Below are 17429 nucleotides of genomic sequence, written 5' to 3'. Positions count from 1 at the left end.
GCTGTACCAGGGTTGCAGGCAGCACACGCTAAGATGAGAATTTCACTCCTACTGAGAACGCTGTCAACTTAAGCTTCAAAACATAAAAGAAAAAAAAAAGCTGAATAAGTTTTGAGCTAATGAAACATGTCTAGCATTTAACTCTCCATGTGGTATATCTAAACCTTCCGAGTAGTATCTAACTGCTAGATTGATTAGAAAATGCTGGATTACAAACTCTCTACTTAGAAATAACAGTAATACCTTCCTCTTCTGGAAAATATCTTTCTCTTTTTCTTGAAAGGCCTTCATGTATACTTTTCTCTAACATTCACCTTCCCTTACAGCCCACAGTGTGGGAGAGTCTCCCTGCCTGAGGCTATGCCAAGGAAGGCTCAGATACTGGACACATCCACTCCCAGGGCACTGACCCAGTCCCAGGGCCTGGCTCCCATCCAGCATGCATCCATCAGTCTATCAGTTTGAGAGAAAGCATCCTTTCATTTGTAATCTTGGACTAGGCATTTAACTTTACAAAACTCTAATTTCCTTGTCAGCCAAAAAGGAAAAACTAAAAGTCATCCCTGCACCATATCTATACCTAACAGCTACATCTTTTGTTCCTATAGATCCCAATTCTTGGCCAATGTGCACAAATTCCATTGTATGTGCCTCTCCATATCTCCCATGTCCACTGCAGGTATCAAAAGAATATTCATCACAGCAGCTTTCCGAATTTCTTTTACCACTATCAAGCACCCACCTTGCTGAGAGGGGCAACCACAGCACTTGCCCAAATTGATAAATAACTGACATCCAGTATCTATTTGATTGGCAGCACCTGAGCTGTGCAAAAACTACTGAAGGGAGCCACCCAAATATAGACAGGTGTAATCACTAGGCTGGGCAGTGCCACTCAAGCATCACACCTGCCATCAAAGTCCTGACTGCAGAATCCTAAACTAGACTGACAGGCCCATAGAGATGAGTCTAAGAAAATGAACTCAATCTCGTAGGGAAAGAACTGAGTCTCTTCTCCAGGGTCCTTTTGGAGATAAAAAAGATTTGGTTTTAGGTAAACGCATTCCCTCAGGTCAAATCTTAATCTACAATTGAAGACTCCAGTATTTCAGAATCTCATCACTGTTCAATTCCTAGATGAGACAGCTATTTCCTACAAAGTAAGCAATACCTCCATAGTAATATACCAGCTCAGCTTGGGTAGACTTAAGAATCTCAGGTCAGCCATTAATAATACATAATACTAGTAAGAAAAACCAGCAGGGACTACTATCCCCTGGTTCCTGTCAAGGGAGCAACCAAGAAGCAGCTTCATGTGTGCAGAAAAACAGTTCACAGAAATCTAACAATCTGCAAGAGGAAATCCAGAGCAACAGCATTAATAAGACTTTGTTTGTAAATGTCAGCACTATCAGCCACAGAAATAAAAGATGAGTCCTAAGGCAACTCTAAACCCAGACCAAGGGGCTCATGTCCTATACTTACTCTGTCGCAGCAACCATCCACTCTTCACAAATGCCATTTTCTCACCTACAGAAAAAAAAATAGGTTCAAAATCATATTCAGAAAAGAGAATGACCCATATGAGCTGTTTTTACTCACTTCTGACACCAAATGTGTGTGGTTTTTCCATACCAGTAACCAATTCTCCAATTCTCAGGACACCAACTAGATGTCTACTGATTCAGGTGGATTCCAACACTAACTATGTGGAGTTAGCATCAGACCTCACAGGTTAAAGGTTCAGTCCTACAAGAGTGCTCCCACTTTAAAGAAAAGTCCTAGGCCTACTGTATTTCTGATGTATAAATTGGGAGATTTATACATATAAATTGATTTATTTATACATATAAATTCATATAAATATATATTGAATCCCTCCTGAGATTCAATAATCTGCTATGGCTCACAGAACTCAGGAAAGCAATTTTCTGTTTAGGATCCAACTCAGGAACAGCCAAATGGATGAGACGAAGAGCGCAAAGTGTGCAAGCAGAGCTTCCATTGCCTCTCCAGGCACCACTTCGCAGCATCTCCATGTGACCACTGGAACTCTGTCATTTATGGGTTCCTAAGGAGATACCATTAGGTAGCCATGATTACATCACTAGACACTGGTGATTAAGCGGCAGTCTCTCTGCCATCTCAGGAGGTCCAGGAATGGGGTTGAGAGTTCTAACCTTTTCATCACAAGCTTGGTTCCTCTGGCAACCAGCCCCATCCTGAAGTCATCTAGGTACACCCCATACCCCCCCACCCCCACCCCAAGAGTCATCTCATTACTATAAACCCAGGTATGGTTGAAAGGGGTTTATTATGAATTAAAAAAAGAAACTCCTAATGTCTCTAATCTCTCAGAAAATGCCAACATTTTAAAAGTTCATATGTTTCTTATCATATCACAAAATCACAGTCCTTTGGTCTCTCTGTTCTTACTCCTTTCAGCTGGGTAAAGGACCAAAAGCCATTTTATCTCACTGGCCACCTGGAATTTACCTAATACCTCGTTAACAGGGCCAATACAACCCCCCACACACACATTCTAATTTTTAGCGTCAGCACCCTGCCCACCTTTTTATAGGTAAGACTGATGCTGAAACTCCAATACTTTAGCCACCTGATGCAAACAGCCAACTCATTGGAAAAGACCCTGAAGCTGGGAAAGATTGAAGGCAGAAGGAGAAGGGGATGACAGAACATGAGATGGTGGGATGGCATCACTGATTCAGTGGACATGAACTTGGGCAAATTCCGGAAGATGGTGAGGGACAGGGAGGCCTGGAATGCTGCAGTCCATGGGGTCGCAAAGGGTCAGACGGAACTTGGCAACTGAACAACAATCCCACCCACCTTACTAACTCCATTTATGTCTAACAGACATAAAGTAACCCCAGAACACAAAGATTCAGCTCTGTCAAGGACTTGTGACTTCTCCTACATGACTGGAATCTTGGGGCTCTGGGGTCCAGCTGCCTAAGCCCTACCCTGGGTGTGCCCTAATGACTTTACATAGCCCAGTTACAGCTGCGCGTGCGTGGGTGTCAGCAGGTGGAGTGGCCAGGTCAGAGCAGAACAAAAAACTCAAAGAGCAGAACTCACAAACAAAAAGTCTAATAAATTTAACTCCAAAAAAATAAAAATCTGAGTGGCAAAAGTAAAGAAGACCAATAAAAGACTAAGAAAAATACATTTTACAACCATATACATGGCAGCAGTGAGTTAATTTCCTTCACTTACAAAGCCGACTTACAACAGAAACAGCAATCATTTGACAATTCAGAGAAAAAGAAACACGAATAGGCAAAAAACTCATAAGCTACTCCATTTCTCTCTGAATTCAAATAACAAAATTCAAATCACAAGTGAACAACATTACCTATTACAGGGCCACAAATGAAAGAAACTATGATACCCAGAAAGGAGAAAGCATAATGGCAGGAATGAAAATTGTTGTAATGTTTTGGAAGGAGAATTTGACAATATCCATCCAAATTTTAAATATTCACACACTCTGCCCTAGCAACCTCACCATTACTAGGAATATGCCTCCTTGACACATATGCAGTTTCACCCACACATGCATAACACTAGCCCCAACCAGAGGCTCCTCCACACATGGCAGATCATCATACAGATGTGAAAAGGACTGAAGCAGAACAGTGTGTGCTTGTGATGAGAAGGCAGTGCTAACTGCTGAGCCACTGACTCATCCAACCAGGAAAATTTCCACTAATACAAGGCTTTCTATTAAGCAAAACGATGGGTTTCGTCATTACTTAAACCGAGTGGAACTGGTTTTCTGCAACTTGCAGCCTATAATAAGGGTCCCCAACCCCCAGGAAGCAGACTGGTCTGGTCTGTGACTTGTTAGGAATGGGGCCACACAGCAGGAGGTGGGTGGCGGACAAGCAGAGCCTGCTACCCAGAGCCCGCTGGCCCCTACTCCATGAAAACAGTCCTTGGTGCCAGAAGAATCGAGGACAGGTGGCTGTAACATCCCTAAAATAATCATTTATTTCCAAAAGGATTTGAGACAGAGAAATAACACTATTATATTTTCATTCAACAAATATTCTTTGAACATCTAATGTGTGCCCAGCCTTTCAGCAGACACTAAGGATAAAGCAGTGACCAAGCCAAAGGCCCTGCTTTCATGTTAGTTTACACTCTAATAGAAGAAAAAGATTAAACTTGGAAGTTAAAAAGATAGGGGATGGATGTTATAGATAGCATCACATCTCTGAAGTGATATTATTACCCCAAAACATAAAACTGAAGGGTATTCACTCATGCCAAATCCTGGATATTTATACTAAAACTTCCTACAATCGTTAACAGAAACTCATTTATTTTCCTTTTCATGTGAAAAGGAAAATAGTTGGGATTAGGCCAAAAATTACCTGTAGGTATTGGGAGCCACCTAGTTTACAATACATACATAAAACCTGACTGAAATGCTGCCATACAACTTTGCTGGTGAGTGTGGAACCAAGTGAACAGTGTAAAAATGTGGAGCAATAGGAAGGAGTTTCCCAAACTTCTGTGGTAAATTTTTTAAAATCTCTAATGATTGATGTTCATTTGGCTATATTTGTTGACATTTATACTAGTCAAAATGGCAGCTCAGCCTAACACTGAAATTAAGAGCAGCTTCATTTATTCACAGGTCTTTAAGAACCCAAGACTAGCAACCTTATGTGCCTGTAAGATTAACACCCCAAGTTTGAGCAAGCTCCAGGGGTTGGTGATGGAAAGGGAAGACTGGCATGCTGCAGTCTATGGGGTCGCAAAGAGTCGGACATGACTGAATGACTGAACTGAACTGAAAATTAACATCCAGATTAATCCAGAACTGAACATTAACATCCTGGGTCCACTAGCATCCAGGAAGATAAAGACTTAAAGAGAGAGTTCCTTAAGGACCAAGAACTTTCCAGTTATTTACTAACTGTATGGATCAGCATTTGAGTTGCCAGATATCGTGCCTACGTTTTCTTTGGCATTTGCTTGGGGGTGAGGCTGGGTTTCTCTCACTTTTCAGGTAGATGTGACTCAAGGGGATGTCAACAAGACAAAACTGAAAACCCAACTTGGAAATCAATTTCAGGCCACTTGAGGCAAGATTTAAAACAGGCTGCTGCTGCTGCTGCTAAGTCACTTCAGTCATGTCCGACTCTGTGTGACCCCATAGACAGCAGCCCACCAGGCTCTTCTGTCCATGGGATTCTCCAGGCAAGAATGCTGGAGTGGGTTGCCATTGCCTGCTCCTTAAAACAACAATATAACAGAAAAAAAAAAAAACTTTTACATAGATAGGGCAACATTATAAATGTATTTCTGGCATGGCTAAATAGTTCAAAACTAATGAAGAAAGGGAAAAGTAGATTATTACAAGGTAGAAAGAAACTTAAACTGAAATTAGCAACAGAAACTCATGACTTTTTGAAAAAGGGTAATTGTTCTGCAGACTCAGATAGCTTCTTATCTGGTATCATCCTGTCTACCCTTAGTCATTATATGGAGCAATCTTACATGCCCAGATATTTATCTCTAATACTGGTCTCCTCTAAAAGGAACCTGTACTCCTTGAAAATGAGCTGGTTACAACTCAGGGACAAGATACCTCAAGATGTGCCTAAGATGTCTTATTGTCAAAAAAACAAAGGTGCTCTCAAGAAAAAAAGTCCACCAGCTAAAGAAAGGGTATCTAATGGCCACACTGAGGCAACACAAGCGCCCGTGTGAAAACAGTGATTACAATTCATTAGACCAACTGAGGTCAAAAGTCATCCTAAGTGTAAAATGATTAACACCATCCAGCCCATCACTATAGAACGTGCTCAAGAAACATACACTGTGACTTCAATTTCACAATAAAGGGGATGGTGGTTAAAAAAAACAGGTCCAACAATTTGATTTGTATAATTCCTTCCCCTTACTAAATAACTCAAAGTTACAGCATTAACAATAAGAGATAGTTGTTATTACAGTCTGTTAGGATTTCTTTTTTAAGACAAAAAGTCTAGAGTTCTGAGTTAAGGACTCAAATGTACTGAAACATAGGCAGCAGAGAAGATTGTAGGAACAGGCTACAAACCATCCAAAAACTTAAAAAACAAGCTCTTTATCGCCATTAAAGAGGCATGTGTCCTTTGTGTCTGCCAGCCTCTTCTGTCAGGTACCATGTTGGATATCACACCACTGTGTGGAGCATACTGCTTCATTAGCAGGAGCATCCTCAACCTCTAGCTCCCAACCCATAAGACATAACACAACACAGACCTCAACACTGGGCTGCACAAATCAGAGACACCAAGAGTAACAAGCACATAAACAAGAACAGCTGCCTCATCTGCTCCTAAGTGACCCACCTTACCGATGCTGGACCACAGCTGCATCTTTTTATCTAGGGTCTGTCCCCTGCCAAGCTCCTCCAGTATATCCTAAACCCTGACCACAAAGCAGAGGAGGAGGGAATACTGCCTACCACTCAGCTTACTTGCCCTCAGCCTTGTAGAGCATTCACATGCCACTGCCCAAAACAGGTTTATCATCAGCCTAGACCAATTTCTGGTCCTGGATCCTGCTAGCCTGCCCTGCCTTGAGGTTACCTAGGATAACTTAGTGCTCAGAAGGGAAAAAGAAAATAAGGCAGACTTTAAATATCCATCTTACCATTTTTCCATCTACAGTATTTAGAAATATTACATATTTCTAGAAAATCCATTTCTTTTCACTAAACATTTGGAAGGAAAGTTATGACCAACCTAGATAGTATATTTAAAAGCAGAGACATTACTTTGCCAACAAAGGTCCGTCTAGTCAAGGCTATGGTTTTTCCAGTAGTCATGTATGGATGTGAGAGTTGGACTGTGAAGAAAGCTGCGCGCCGAAGAATTGATGCTTTTGAACTGTGGTGTTGGAAAAGACTCTTGCGAGTCCCCTGGACTGCAAGGAGATCCAACCAGTCCATCCTAAAGGAGATCAGTCCTTGGTGTTCATTGGAAGGACTGATGTTGAAGCTGAAACTTCAATACTTTGGCCACATCATGCGAAGAGATGACTCATTGGAAAAGACTCTGATGCTGGGAAGGATTGGGGGCAGGAGGAGAAGGGGACGACAGAGGATGAGGTGGCTGGATGGCATCACCGACTCGATGGACATGAGTTTGGGTAAACTCCGGGAGTTGGTGATGGACAGGGAGGCCTGGTGTGCTGTGATTCATGGGGTCGCAAAGAGTCAGACACGACTGAGTGACTGAACTAATGAATTCAACCACTTCAATTCACATGAGAGTTACTTTCAAAGAAAGAAAACACAACTGTGACATTAAAATGAGAATCCAAGACAAACGATCTATTAATAATGTAAAGATCACCCCTTCTGGTGACTGCTTTGCTATTTTCAACATTAATGACAAATTAAACACCTAATCTGCTTTCTCATGAATTTTAGTTGCATAAATCCACAAAGGCAAAAAGAATGGCAACAGAAACAAAAGCAGGTGAGCTGCTAAGAACATTGTGAAAGGTCTAAAGTAAATGAACAAGTAGTAACTGATATTAAATTTAGCTTTCTCTGCTTTTCATGTGCTAACAATCAAAACATAGCAAGCCAACCCTAGTCACAGAACACTGTGAAGATTCAGGATTTAGAACTATGAGATAATTCTAAAGGTGGGGGAGAATATCAGAATTTACTGAACATCTTTAAGGAGAGTTACTAGGCCCTCTAACACATCCAGGCTACTATCCTCCCCAAACCTGAGGATTTCCTTCTGGAAAAGGCTGAAACACAGAGGACTTATCTAATCTTGGTGACATCAGGGATAGCTCAGAGTGGAAGTGAGATGCCACACTTAGAGGAGTAACAGAGTAAGTGAACACCTTGAAGTTCCTGTTCTCTTCCTTTACTTAACTTCCAGACTCTTTAGGTGTGGGCAAAGGGCACAGCCCAAGGCTCATTAATACTGATAATTTTTTTTTTTCCTATAAAACAACTGACCTCTGCCTAAAACCCTAGAAGAAAGTTCACCAAGCAGTAAACTTAAAACAAACATATAAACTTTCAGTCAGCCTTTTTAACATCTTAAATAGAAACAGCATGTATGTTCAGGCTTCGCAGGTAGTGCTAGTGGTAAAGAATCCGCCTGCCAATGCAGGAGATATAAGAGACACGGGTTTGATCCCTGGGTCGGAAAGACACCCTGGAGTAGGAATATCCCCTGGAGTGGCACCCCACTCCAGTATTCTTGCCAGGAGAATCTTTTGAACAGAGGTGCCTGGTGGCCTACCATCAATATGGCTGCAGAGAGTAGGATATGACTGAGTCTGAGCACAGCATGTATGTTCAGGCATCTGAAGAAGCCTCGAGATAAGAGACTAAAAAATATAAGATTTAAAAAAAAAAAAACTGAAACTTTCACAGGAATTAGAAACAATTGCAGGGAGCAAAGGAAAACTTTTAAAAAGTTATTAGGTTGGTGGAAAAGTAACTGCAGTTTTTCAATGTTGAACTTTGTCATTTAATATTGGAATACATACTTAAATAAAAACAGTTATGTTATACATCATCTTAATGTGCATTTCTCGATTTATGTTTTTTGGCTAATGACTTATTACTTGATGTTTATTTTATATTTATTTTAGACCATGGAAATGATGTTAGACAAAAAGCAAATTCGAGCTATTTTCTTACTTGAGTTCAAAACAGGTCATAAAGCAGTGGAGACAACTCGAAACATCAACAACCCATTTTGCCCAGGAACTGCTAACGAATGTACAGTGCAATGGTGGTTCCAGAAATTTTGCAAAAGAGATGAGAGTCTTGAAGATGAGGAATGCAGTGGCTAGCCATGAGAAGTTGATAACGACCAACTGCGAGCCATTACTGAAGTTGATCCTCTTAAAACTACAGAATAAGTAGCCAAAGAACTCAACATCGACCACTCTACAGTTATTAGGCATTTGAAGAAAAATGGAAAGGTAAAAAAGCTCGATAAGTGGCTGCCTCATAAGCTGATTGCAAATCAAAAAAATGGTTGAAGTGTTTCTCTTCTCTTACTGTACACAGCAACAACAAACAATCTCACAACCTGACTGTGACATGTGACAAAAAGTGGATTTTATACAACTGGTGAAGACCAGCTCAGATGGTAGACCGAGAAGCAGCTTCAAAGCACTTTCCAAAGCCAAACTTACACCAAAAAAGGTCATGGTCACTGTTTGGCAATCTGCTGCCAGTATGATTCACTACAGCTTTCTCAATTCTGGCGAAACCATCACATCTGAAAAGTATACTCACCAAATCGGTGAGATGCACTGAAAACTGCTACACCTGCAGCCAACAGTGGTCAACACAAAGGGCCCAATTCTTCTCCACAACAGCACCCAACTACATGTCACACAACCAACGCTTCAAAAGTTGAATGAATTGGGCTACAAAGTTTTGCCCATTGCTCCGTATTCACCCGACCTCTTGCCAACCAATTACCATTCTTCATGTATCCTGACAGTTTTTTGCAGGGAAAACGCTTCCACGACCAGGAGGAGGCAGAAAATGCTTTCCAAGAGTTCATCGAATCCTGAAGCATGGATTTTTACGCCACAGGAATAAACCAACTTATTTCTCATTGACAAAAATGTGCTGACTGTAATGGTTTTTACTGATTAATAAAGATGTATTTGAGCCTAGTTATAATGATTTAAAATTCATGGTCTGAAACCGCAACTACATTTGCACCAACCTAATACTGTTATCAGAGAAATGATACACAATATTGTAGCCAAAAAACAAAATGTTCTAAAATAGGAACATTCAGAGCGCTCGGTTTAAAATGATTAATCAAATCTAAAATAGAAGAGCATACAATATCATGATGGAAGAACTCTCTCTGAAAAGGGAAAAAAAAAAAGGCCAATAAATGGAAAAAAATAAAATAAAATAAAGGATAACCCTGGATATAAAGCATTCTGCTTACAGGAGAGTTTCACAAATAAACCACCAGAAAAAAGTAGAGAAAAAATACTATATAAACATTTTCCAGAAGATGACAATGCATTTCTAGACACGAAAGCTTCAATGAGTGTCCAGCAAGATGAATTTTAAAAGATCCTCAGTAAGGTTTAATTGAAATTGCAGACTCGACAGACAGAAAACAGAACTTAAAACCTCTGGGGCGGAGGTTGGCGGTGGCGGAGTCACATAAAGGAGAAACAAAGCATAAGGGCATTTTTATCAACAATACTGGAAGCTGGAAGGCAATGGATCAGTATCTTCAAAATGCTGAGAGAAAATTATTTTCAAGCCAGAATTCCACACCAAATTGTTAATCAAATAGATAAAATAAGGACATACACACAGGCTCAAAGACTTAAGATTTACCTTCCACGTACTCGACTGTTTCCAGAACCTAGTGAAGAATGTATTCCACCACAATGAGAGAGGAACTAGGGAGCCAATAATGAACAAAGGGAAAGAAAATGCCCAGAATGAAGGTGAAGGAAGGTCACAGGAAGATAACTGTGCCATAGGCCTAGAAAAGAAACCAGTCCAGATTGGAGGACAGTGGAAAGGGACAGAAATTGACATTATCTAAGAGACTCTGGTAAACTCAATAAGTGTGTTTACAGGAGGCAAAAGTCTTCCATGGCAGGAAGTCAAAGATTACATCTAAATCAATAGCAATGTTATTGTATCTCAAATATAAAAAAGGCAGCTAAAAAAAGGTGAAACAGTTGTCTCAAGTTAATGGAAAGGGAGTGGGTTTTTGACTCTTAGGTTTAAAGTGCTATTTGGATTTTCAATTTATGTACATACATTATTTTGATAAATGTGAACATGTAGGCAATCATTTTAATTATTCTTAAACACGTTTTTTAAAAAATCCCTAAATTTACCTGAACCTTCCTTATAATAGTTCTTTGTTTTCAAAATGGAGGGAGAAACTTAATATATTTTTAGGAATCAAAAATCATAAAGTGTGATTCTGATAATATGTTTTTAAAAATTCATAGAACCTAATGCTTCAGAGTACAGGCTTTGAAGTCAAAAGAACTGCATTTAAATCCTGGCTCAATCACTTATAAATCACCTTGGGCAAGTTACTTAGCTTTTCTAAGCCTTAGTTTCTTCATCTATAAAGTGAGAATACTAATACCTACTTGGATAAGATGTTTGGGAAATTGGGTAAAATAGCTTGTGCTTGCATAGTGCGTGACAGTTACTAAAACCAACAAATGGTAGCTGCTCCCACAGCAATTATTACTACTATTTTTGCTATTATTTCCTCACCATCCACCTACAACTTGCCCAAAACATTCTAGAAGACAGAAGCACATCAGGCTGCTTCTCAAATGGCTTAGAAGGCTTACTAAGATGCCCCTGGCTGTCAAAATTTGAACACATAGTAGAAGGAAAGGGAAAAAAAAACATAAACCAAAAAACCCTTCCCAGAATACCTAACTAAATTAGTCTCTGTAGAAACAGTAATAGCTTTCTGACGTACCTTGCCGAACTTCACTCTCCATGTGTGTTTGTGCGTGTGTGCACATGCACACATGCGATTAATCGCTCAGTCGTGTCCAACTCTTTGTGACCTCACAGACTGTAGCCTGCCAGGTTCCTCTGTCCATGGGATTCTCCAGGAAAGGAAACTGGAGGGGGTTGCCATTCTCTTTTCCAGGGGATCTTCCCCACCCAGGGCTCAAACCCAGGTCTCCTGCACAGCAGGCAGATTCTTTACCTTCTGAGCCACCAGGGAAGCTATTATTTATACCCTGGAGCAGGATCTAATGCATAAACTAAAACTCGTCGGTTCTACAGGACAGAATACCGGCAAACTAGCTGCAAAATAGCCACATTACTCACATACCAATAAAACCTACAAAAAGTTTTAAAACTACAAATCATATTCAACATTTCATTTTTGGGGGGGTGCACCTCTTGGCTTACGGGGATCCTAGTTCCCCACCTAGAGATCAAACCCAGAACACACCCTGCCCTCCCCCCAACCTTGGGGCAGTGAGAGCACCCAGCCCTAACCACTGGACTGCCAGGGAATTCCTCAAGTCACTTTGAATATGAACTGAAATCACTTTAAAAATCATTGAATCTTAAAGGGGACCAATTTAAAAGATGGAAAGAAGATTGCCTTCGGAATCTGACAGTTCTGAACTAAAAGCCCACTTTGCTTGGCTCGTTTAGTTAGCACCGTCTACCTTTCCAAGGAACATGACTACCTCAAGAGTGGTATCTGGAGACTTCCCTCGCAGTCCAGTGGTTAAGTCTCCAAGCTCTCACTGCCAAGAGCAGTTCAATCCCTGGCTGGGGAACTAAGATCCCACAGTCACACAGCTGAGCAAAATTTTTTAAAAAGTGATATCTGTTCTTTCTGTACCTACACATTTCACAAATGCACTCCCTGAGATTATCAGGAAATTTACTTACTAGGGGCTTCTCTGCTGACTCAGATGGTAAAGAGTCTGCCTGCAATGCAGGAGACCCTTGGTGGGGAAGATCCCCAGGAGAAGGGAATGGCAACCCACTCCAGTATTCTTGCCTGGAAAATCCCATGGACAGAGGAGACAATCCATGGGATCCCATAGAGTTGGACAAGACTGAGTGATTAACACTTTCACTTTCAGAGGAACTAGTATTTTAGCTGTAAAATTACTTCCTTATCAAAGGGAGGAAACCTTTGTTCTTCAAGGACTCCAAAACAACACAGGGGACAAGGATTGGGTAATGTATTATCATTCAGAGGTCAGTTCATATTTGGTGTTGCCCATTTCACATAGCAATCAATTTTTAATAACAAACCCAATACAAGCACTCATCAAAGGACAGACAGACTAAAAGAGGCAAGAAAGTTCAATACTCTGTACTCAGGATCAAATTCAGAAGCAAATATACAGCCAATAAAATATGACTGATTCAACTAGCCCACTTTTTGTAACTTTTTAAAGAATATTTATTTGGCTGCGCCAGTCTTAGCTGTGGCACGCAGGATCTTCCATCTTCATTTTTTTTGCAGCATGCAGGATCTTTAGTTGCAGCATGTGGATCTAGTTCCTTGACCAGGGATTGAACCCCAACCCCGTGCATTGGGAGTGCAGAGTCTTAGCCACTGGACCACCAGTGTAACATTTTTAATAGTTTATTTTACTCAGCAGTTTTTGGTAGTTACTGACACTAATAAAGTAATTCTTTAATTTCTTAAGACATCCAGTAAGAAAGAAAAAAGAGTACAGGAGAAAGAACCCAAATATTAATGTAGGATAGCAACCTGTTAAGTATAGCAAATCTTCTAGAGTGAATCAAGAAAAACCTCTATTTTCCCAAGAAGTAATATGACAACCTCAAGAAGGGTATCTGTTCTTTCTACACCACTGACCTACACATTTCACAAATTCAGTCCCTGAGATTATCAGGTTATTTACTTACAGAGTATGCTTACACCATTAAAAACATGCTAGTAAAGAAACCTCGTTAGGTTCTGAGCTCTTTTCTGCAACCTCCTTCAGTAAGCATTTACTGAACACCTATATTGTGCCAGACACTCTCACCTGCCAGGATAATCCTGCAACGTATGTTTGATTCCTGCTCTCAGAGATTTGGGGGTGTGGAGGGAAGGGCCGGGACATTAGTTAAGTCATCACTACCACACAAGAGTAAACACTAATCACAAGGGAAGACCAGACAAGCACCTGCCCAGCTCTCTCCCCAACAATCACCTTCTATCAATAACCATCAGACTAGTCCAACCCAGCCCAGGGTTAAGAACTTCCTGGGCCCAGGGACATGCTGAGCACAAGAGAATCAGCTGCAGGAGCAGACTTGCTGCACATGCACATAAACACATCTATTGTACTTTGGTCATTATTTGTCAGACAAACATTAAGGGTCGTAAACAAACAGGTAGTTAACAGGTAATTAGCTCGGGGCCCTAATTCCCTCTCCCTTCGTGACTGACAAGTCACCTCCTGCACTGGAACTGGTCTCCTCAAAGTCCATCAAGACTCAGGAACTTCCTTTCGTTTAGACAAAAGCGCTGCTCCCTCTGGCAGTGGCTCTACCCGGTCTTATTCAGAAAAGACATTTAAAAAAATGAAAGCTTCTCAGAAGTCAGTCAACAGTCAATTCCAACATGGTTTAGAATTAACCATGTCCCCCTAGATTTTTTGATACTGTAACCGTCTCACCTCATTCCTTTCCCCCGCTCACCCTGGAAACCTGGAATTTTACTATTCGGTCATTTATAAACACGTTCCTGTGTTAAGCTACTCTACTTTTCAGTTAAAAGAACAAAAAACACTACTCTGACACGAAATCAAAACCCCTGATCTCTGAGATTCCTAACAGGTGAGACAATCAAATGTCAAAAAAAGACATAATACAACTAGGAGCACTTAAGACACTGCAAAACCGAGAGTAGATGAAACCAAGCGGAGAAGGGCCCCACACGCGAGCGCAAAGCTTCAATGCCATTCCAGACTCCTTCTTAAGGAGGATGAGACCTCCGGGTGGGAGGAGAACCAAAGAGTCCAAATCCCCCGGGCCAGCGGGACAGCAGGGGCGGAGTTCTGCGCCCAGACTGCAGATGGGCAGTGGGCCGGCGGGGAGCACCTGGCGGAAGGCGGGCAGCAGCAGGAGCTCTCTAGCTGGCCGGGCGGCTCCAGGGGAGGCTTTAGAGAGGGAGGGAAGGAGCCGTTGGGGGTCAGCTCGGATGCGACGCGGGCGGGCAGCTCCAAGGGAGGCTCCAGAGGAGAGAAAAAAGGGACGAAGGGAGGGGGTTTTCCTCTGGAGAAGACACAGGCGGAGCTATAGGAGAGGCTCCGAGGGATCGGAGGAGCGGAGCGCGACGGTCTGGAAGGGGGATCCGCTTGGAGGAGACGAGGGCGGCGGCTCTCGGACAAGCTTGGGAGGGACCGGGGAAAGGAGGGAAGGAGAGAAGGAGGGGGAAACGGAGGAGAAAGGAGGGGGAGGGGACGGACTCGGGTGGGGTTGGGGGGCGCTGACGGGCCTCTCCAAAGGAGGCTCCGGAGGGACCGACGCCGGAGTAGGGAGCGGAGGGCGCGGGCTGGGCGGGCCAGACCTAAGAGGGTCTGGGTCGCCGAAATCGGACAGAAACACTCACCCGCAAAGCCTCCGGCTACCACCGCGCACGGAAACAAGTCTGCAGCGGAAGGACACGTCCAGGTTATTCGGCTGCGGCCGCCTCACGCTAGCGTCCCGGCCGCCGTCAGACGTCACGCCTCCCCGGCGCGCATGCGCAGGGCACGCCAGGCAGGCCGGAGCTGAGGTGGGGCCCAAAGAGCCTGACTAATGGGGGGCGGGGCGGGGCGGGGGGGAGGATCGCCACACACCCACCCCTGAGCATGAGCTGTGCATAGTCATTTCCTCCCAGGGTAAGTGTTGGCAAACGGAAAAATTACTTCACGGTGAAGAAACCTGTCAAACTACTCAACCACATGATCAAGGTTAACATAAACAGCAATGTCTTTGAGAGTATTTACCCTTGATATGACATAATGACAAGGTCACTTTTCTTACAGTCTTACTCCCCCCAAAAAGCATAGCCCTAGCCCTAGTCTAACTATGAGAAGAACATCAGACAAATCTCACTTGAGGGATATTCCACAAAATGCTTCGCCAGTATTCCTCAAAACTCAAGTAGTGAAAAAGAAAGAAAGACTGAGAAACTCACATGCAATGTAGTGTCCTGGATGGGATACTGTAACAAAAAAAAAAGATGTTAGTCAAAGAATTCATAAATTCCAAATTCTTATTTTAGTTAATAGTAATTATTAGACATTTTTAGTACTGACAATTGTACCATGGTTATGTAAGATGTTACCATTAGGGGAAACTGAGTGACAGAAATGCTCTTTCAGTATCCTGGGGGATGCTCACCCTCTCAGTAGAGCTACAGGTCTAACTCTGACTACGTTCAGTGTTAGATATCTTTCAGAGCTTGGATTTGGAGGGTCCAAAAATACACTAGCATATTGTCTTTGAGTGACAGGACTCCGGATGACTTATTTCTTCTTTCTGCTTTTCTGTACTTTCGAAATTTTCTTTAATGAATCAGTGAAACAACTTAAAAACCACTTTAACAAATTAACAAGAAAAAGTAGTTCTTGAATCCAGTTGTAGGTAGAAGAATATCTTGAATATCCTGAATCCAGTTGTAGGTAAAAGAATATCTAGATAAGACAAGGAACTTGCCTGGTGGTCCAATGGTTAAGAATCCACCTGCCAATGCAAGGGACACGGGTTTGATCACTCGTCTGAGAAGATTCTACATGCTGCAGGGCAACTAAGCCCATGCACCACAACCACAGAGCCTATGCTCTAGAGCCAGAGCAGCAACTACTGAGACTGGGAGCTGCAATTACTAAACCCGAGCACCTAAAGCCAGTCTTCCTCAACATGAGAAGCCACCACAATGAGAAACCTGCACACCACCAAGAAAAGTAGCCCCTAATCCCTGAAACTAGAGACCAGCAACGGAAAACCCAGCACAGCCAAAAATAAATTTTAAAAAATTTAAAAATAGGACATGAAGTAAAATGTCATCTCCCTGCCACACCCCACATAATCTGGAATGAGACTCTTCCAAGCAACAGGAGGTAATAGATATATAGACATTCTTTATTTCCCACTTCCTTTACCTGTTCTAAATGAATCACAACTGCTCCTGTTCTATTTATGGATTACTCCCCCCCTCCCCACACACCTGCAGTATCTGTCTATCTCTCTAAAGCAGAGGTACCACTTGGGGTAGAGCAGTAGAACTTCAGCAGCTTCACAGTTTTCATCAGTACCCCAAATCCCTCCCAATACACATACAATTCTAGTGAGAACAGACTGTGGGGCAAGTGAAAGCAAAGTCCAACCCAGAACAGGAAGCTCTTCCACCAAACTTGATACACTTTTGCTCCTACTATGAGGAAGTGCTGAAACTGCCTCTATTGGTAGTAAACAAGTTTTTGTACACTTATATTTGACTTTATTTTGCCCTCAACGTCTACTGAGAAGCCTTGGCTTTTTTCAGTTCAGTTCATTTCTTCTTAGGAGATCAGTTGGGTTTTTGCTCACTATAAACATGAAACTACCATCATACAAGAATGGGGAAGACAGATGAGGTCCAGCTGTGGCACAGGCAGCTTTGCAGTTACTATTCCTGTTTCCAGGTTCATTTCTCACCAGCTTTCCCCTCTGCTCCCATCACACCTGCTGTGGGTTGCAGCTTTTTCTGCCTATTTGAATTATCCACTTGAAAATGAGTCCCTTCTCTCCCCAACTGCATGCACCAGGGCCTCTACTGCTGCTTCAGTTTTCTCTGATGTCTATTATTTTTTAAATATCAATCACGTATTTCATAAAAGTCTAGGGAGAAATGGAAAAGTATGTTCTTGATCTGCCA

General features: G+C 42.2%; 1 protein-coding gene across 32 annotated transcripts in view; it reads right to left on the bottom strand.

Moving 5' to 3' along the window:
* PLEKHB2 (pleckstrin homology domain containing B2) overlaps positions 1-15226 on the bottom strand; it is a 294333-nt gene extending 279107 nt beyond the window's left edge. For 24 of the 32 annotated variants that reach the window (XR_014080345.1, XR_014080350.1, XR_014080353.1 and 21 more), the window contains exons 1-2: positions 15138-15226; positions 1486-1530 (exon numbers count right to left, since the gene is read on the bottom strand). Coding sequence is in view for 23 of the 32 variants with exons in the window: in XM_081583157.1 (XP_081439283.1) it covers positions 1486-1522 (37 nt within the window). In the remaining 9 variants the exon portion in view is untranslated. Of the gene's footprint in view, positions 1-1485; positions 1531-2571; positions 2657-11507; positions 11550-13566; positions 13674-14626 lie in introns of those variants that run through there. The other 8 variants (XM_081583156.1, XM_081583162.1, XM_081583163.1 and 5 more) reach the window with 4 other exon arrangements.
* Between the last annotated feature and the right edge of the window lie 2203 nt (positions 15227-17429).

This window comes from Giraffa tippelskirchi, chromosome 3 (assembly GCF_054371585.1).
Source record: "Giraffa tippelskirchi isolate mGirTip1 chromosome 3, T2T-mGirTip1v1.2.pri, whole genome shotgun sequence".
Taxonomy (NCBI): Eukaryota; Metazoa; Chordata; class Mammalia; order Artiodactyla; family Giraffidae; genus Giraffa; species Giraffa tippelskirchi.
Note: the sequence above shows the minus strand (reverse complement) of the source record. Positions and strands in the feature narration are given on the sequence as shown.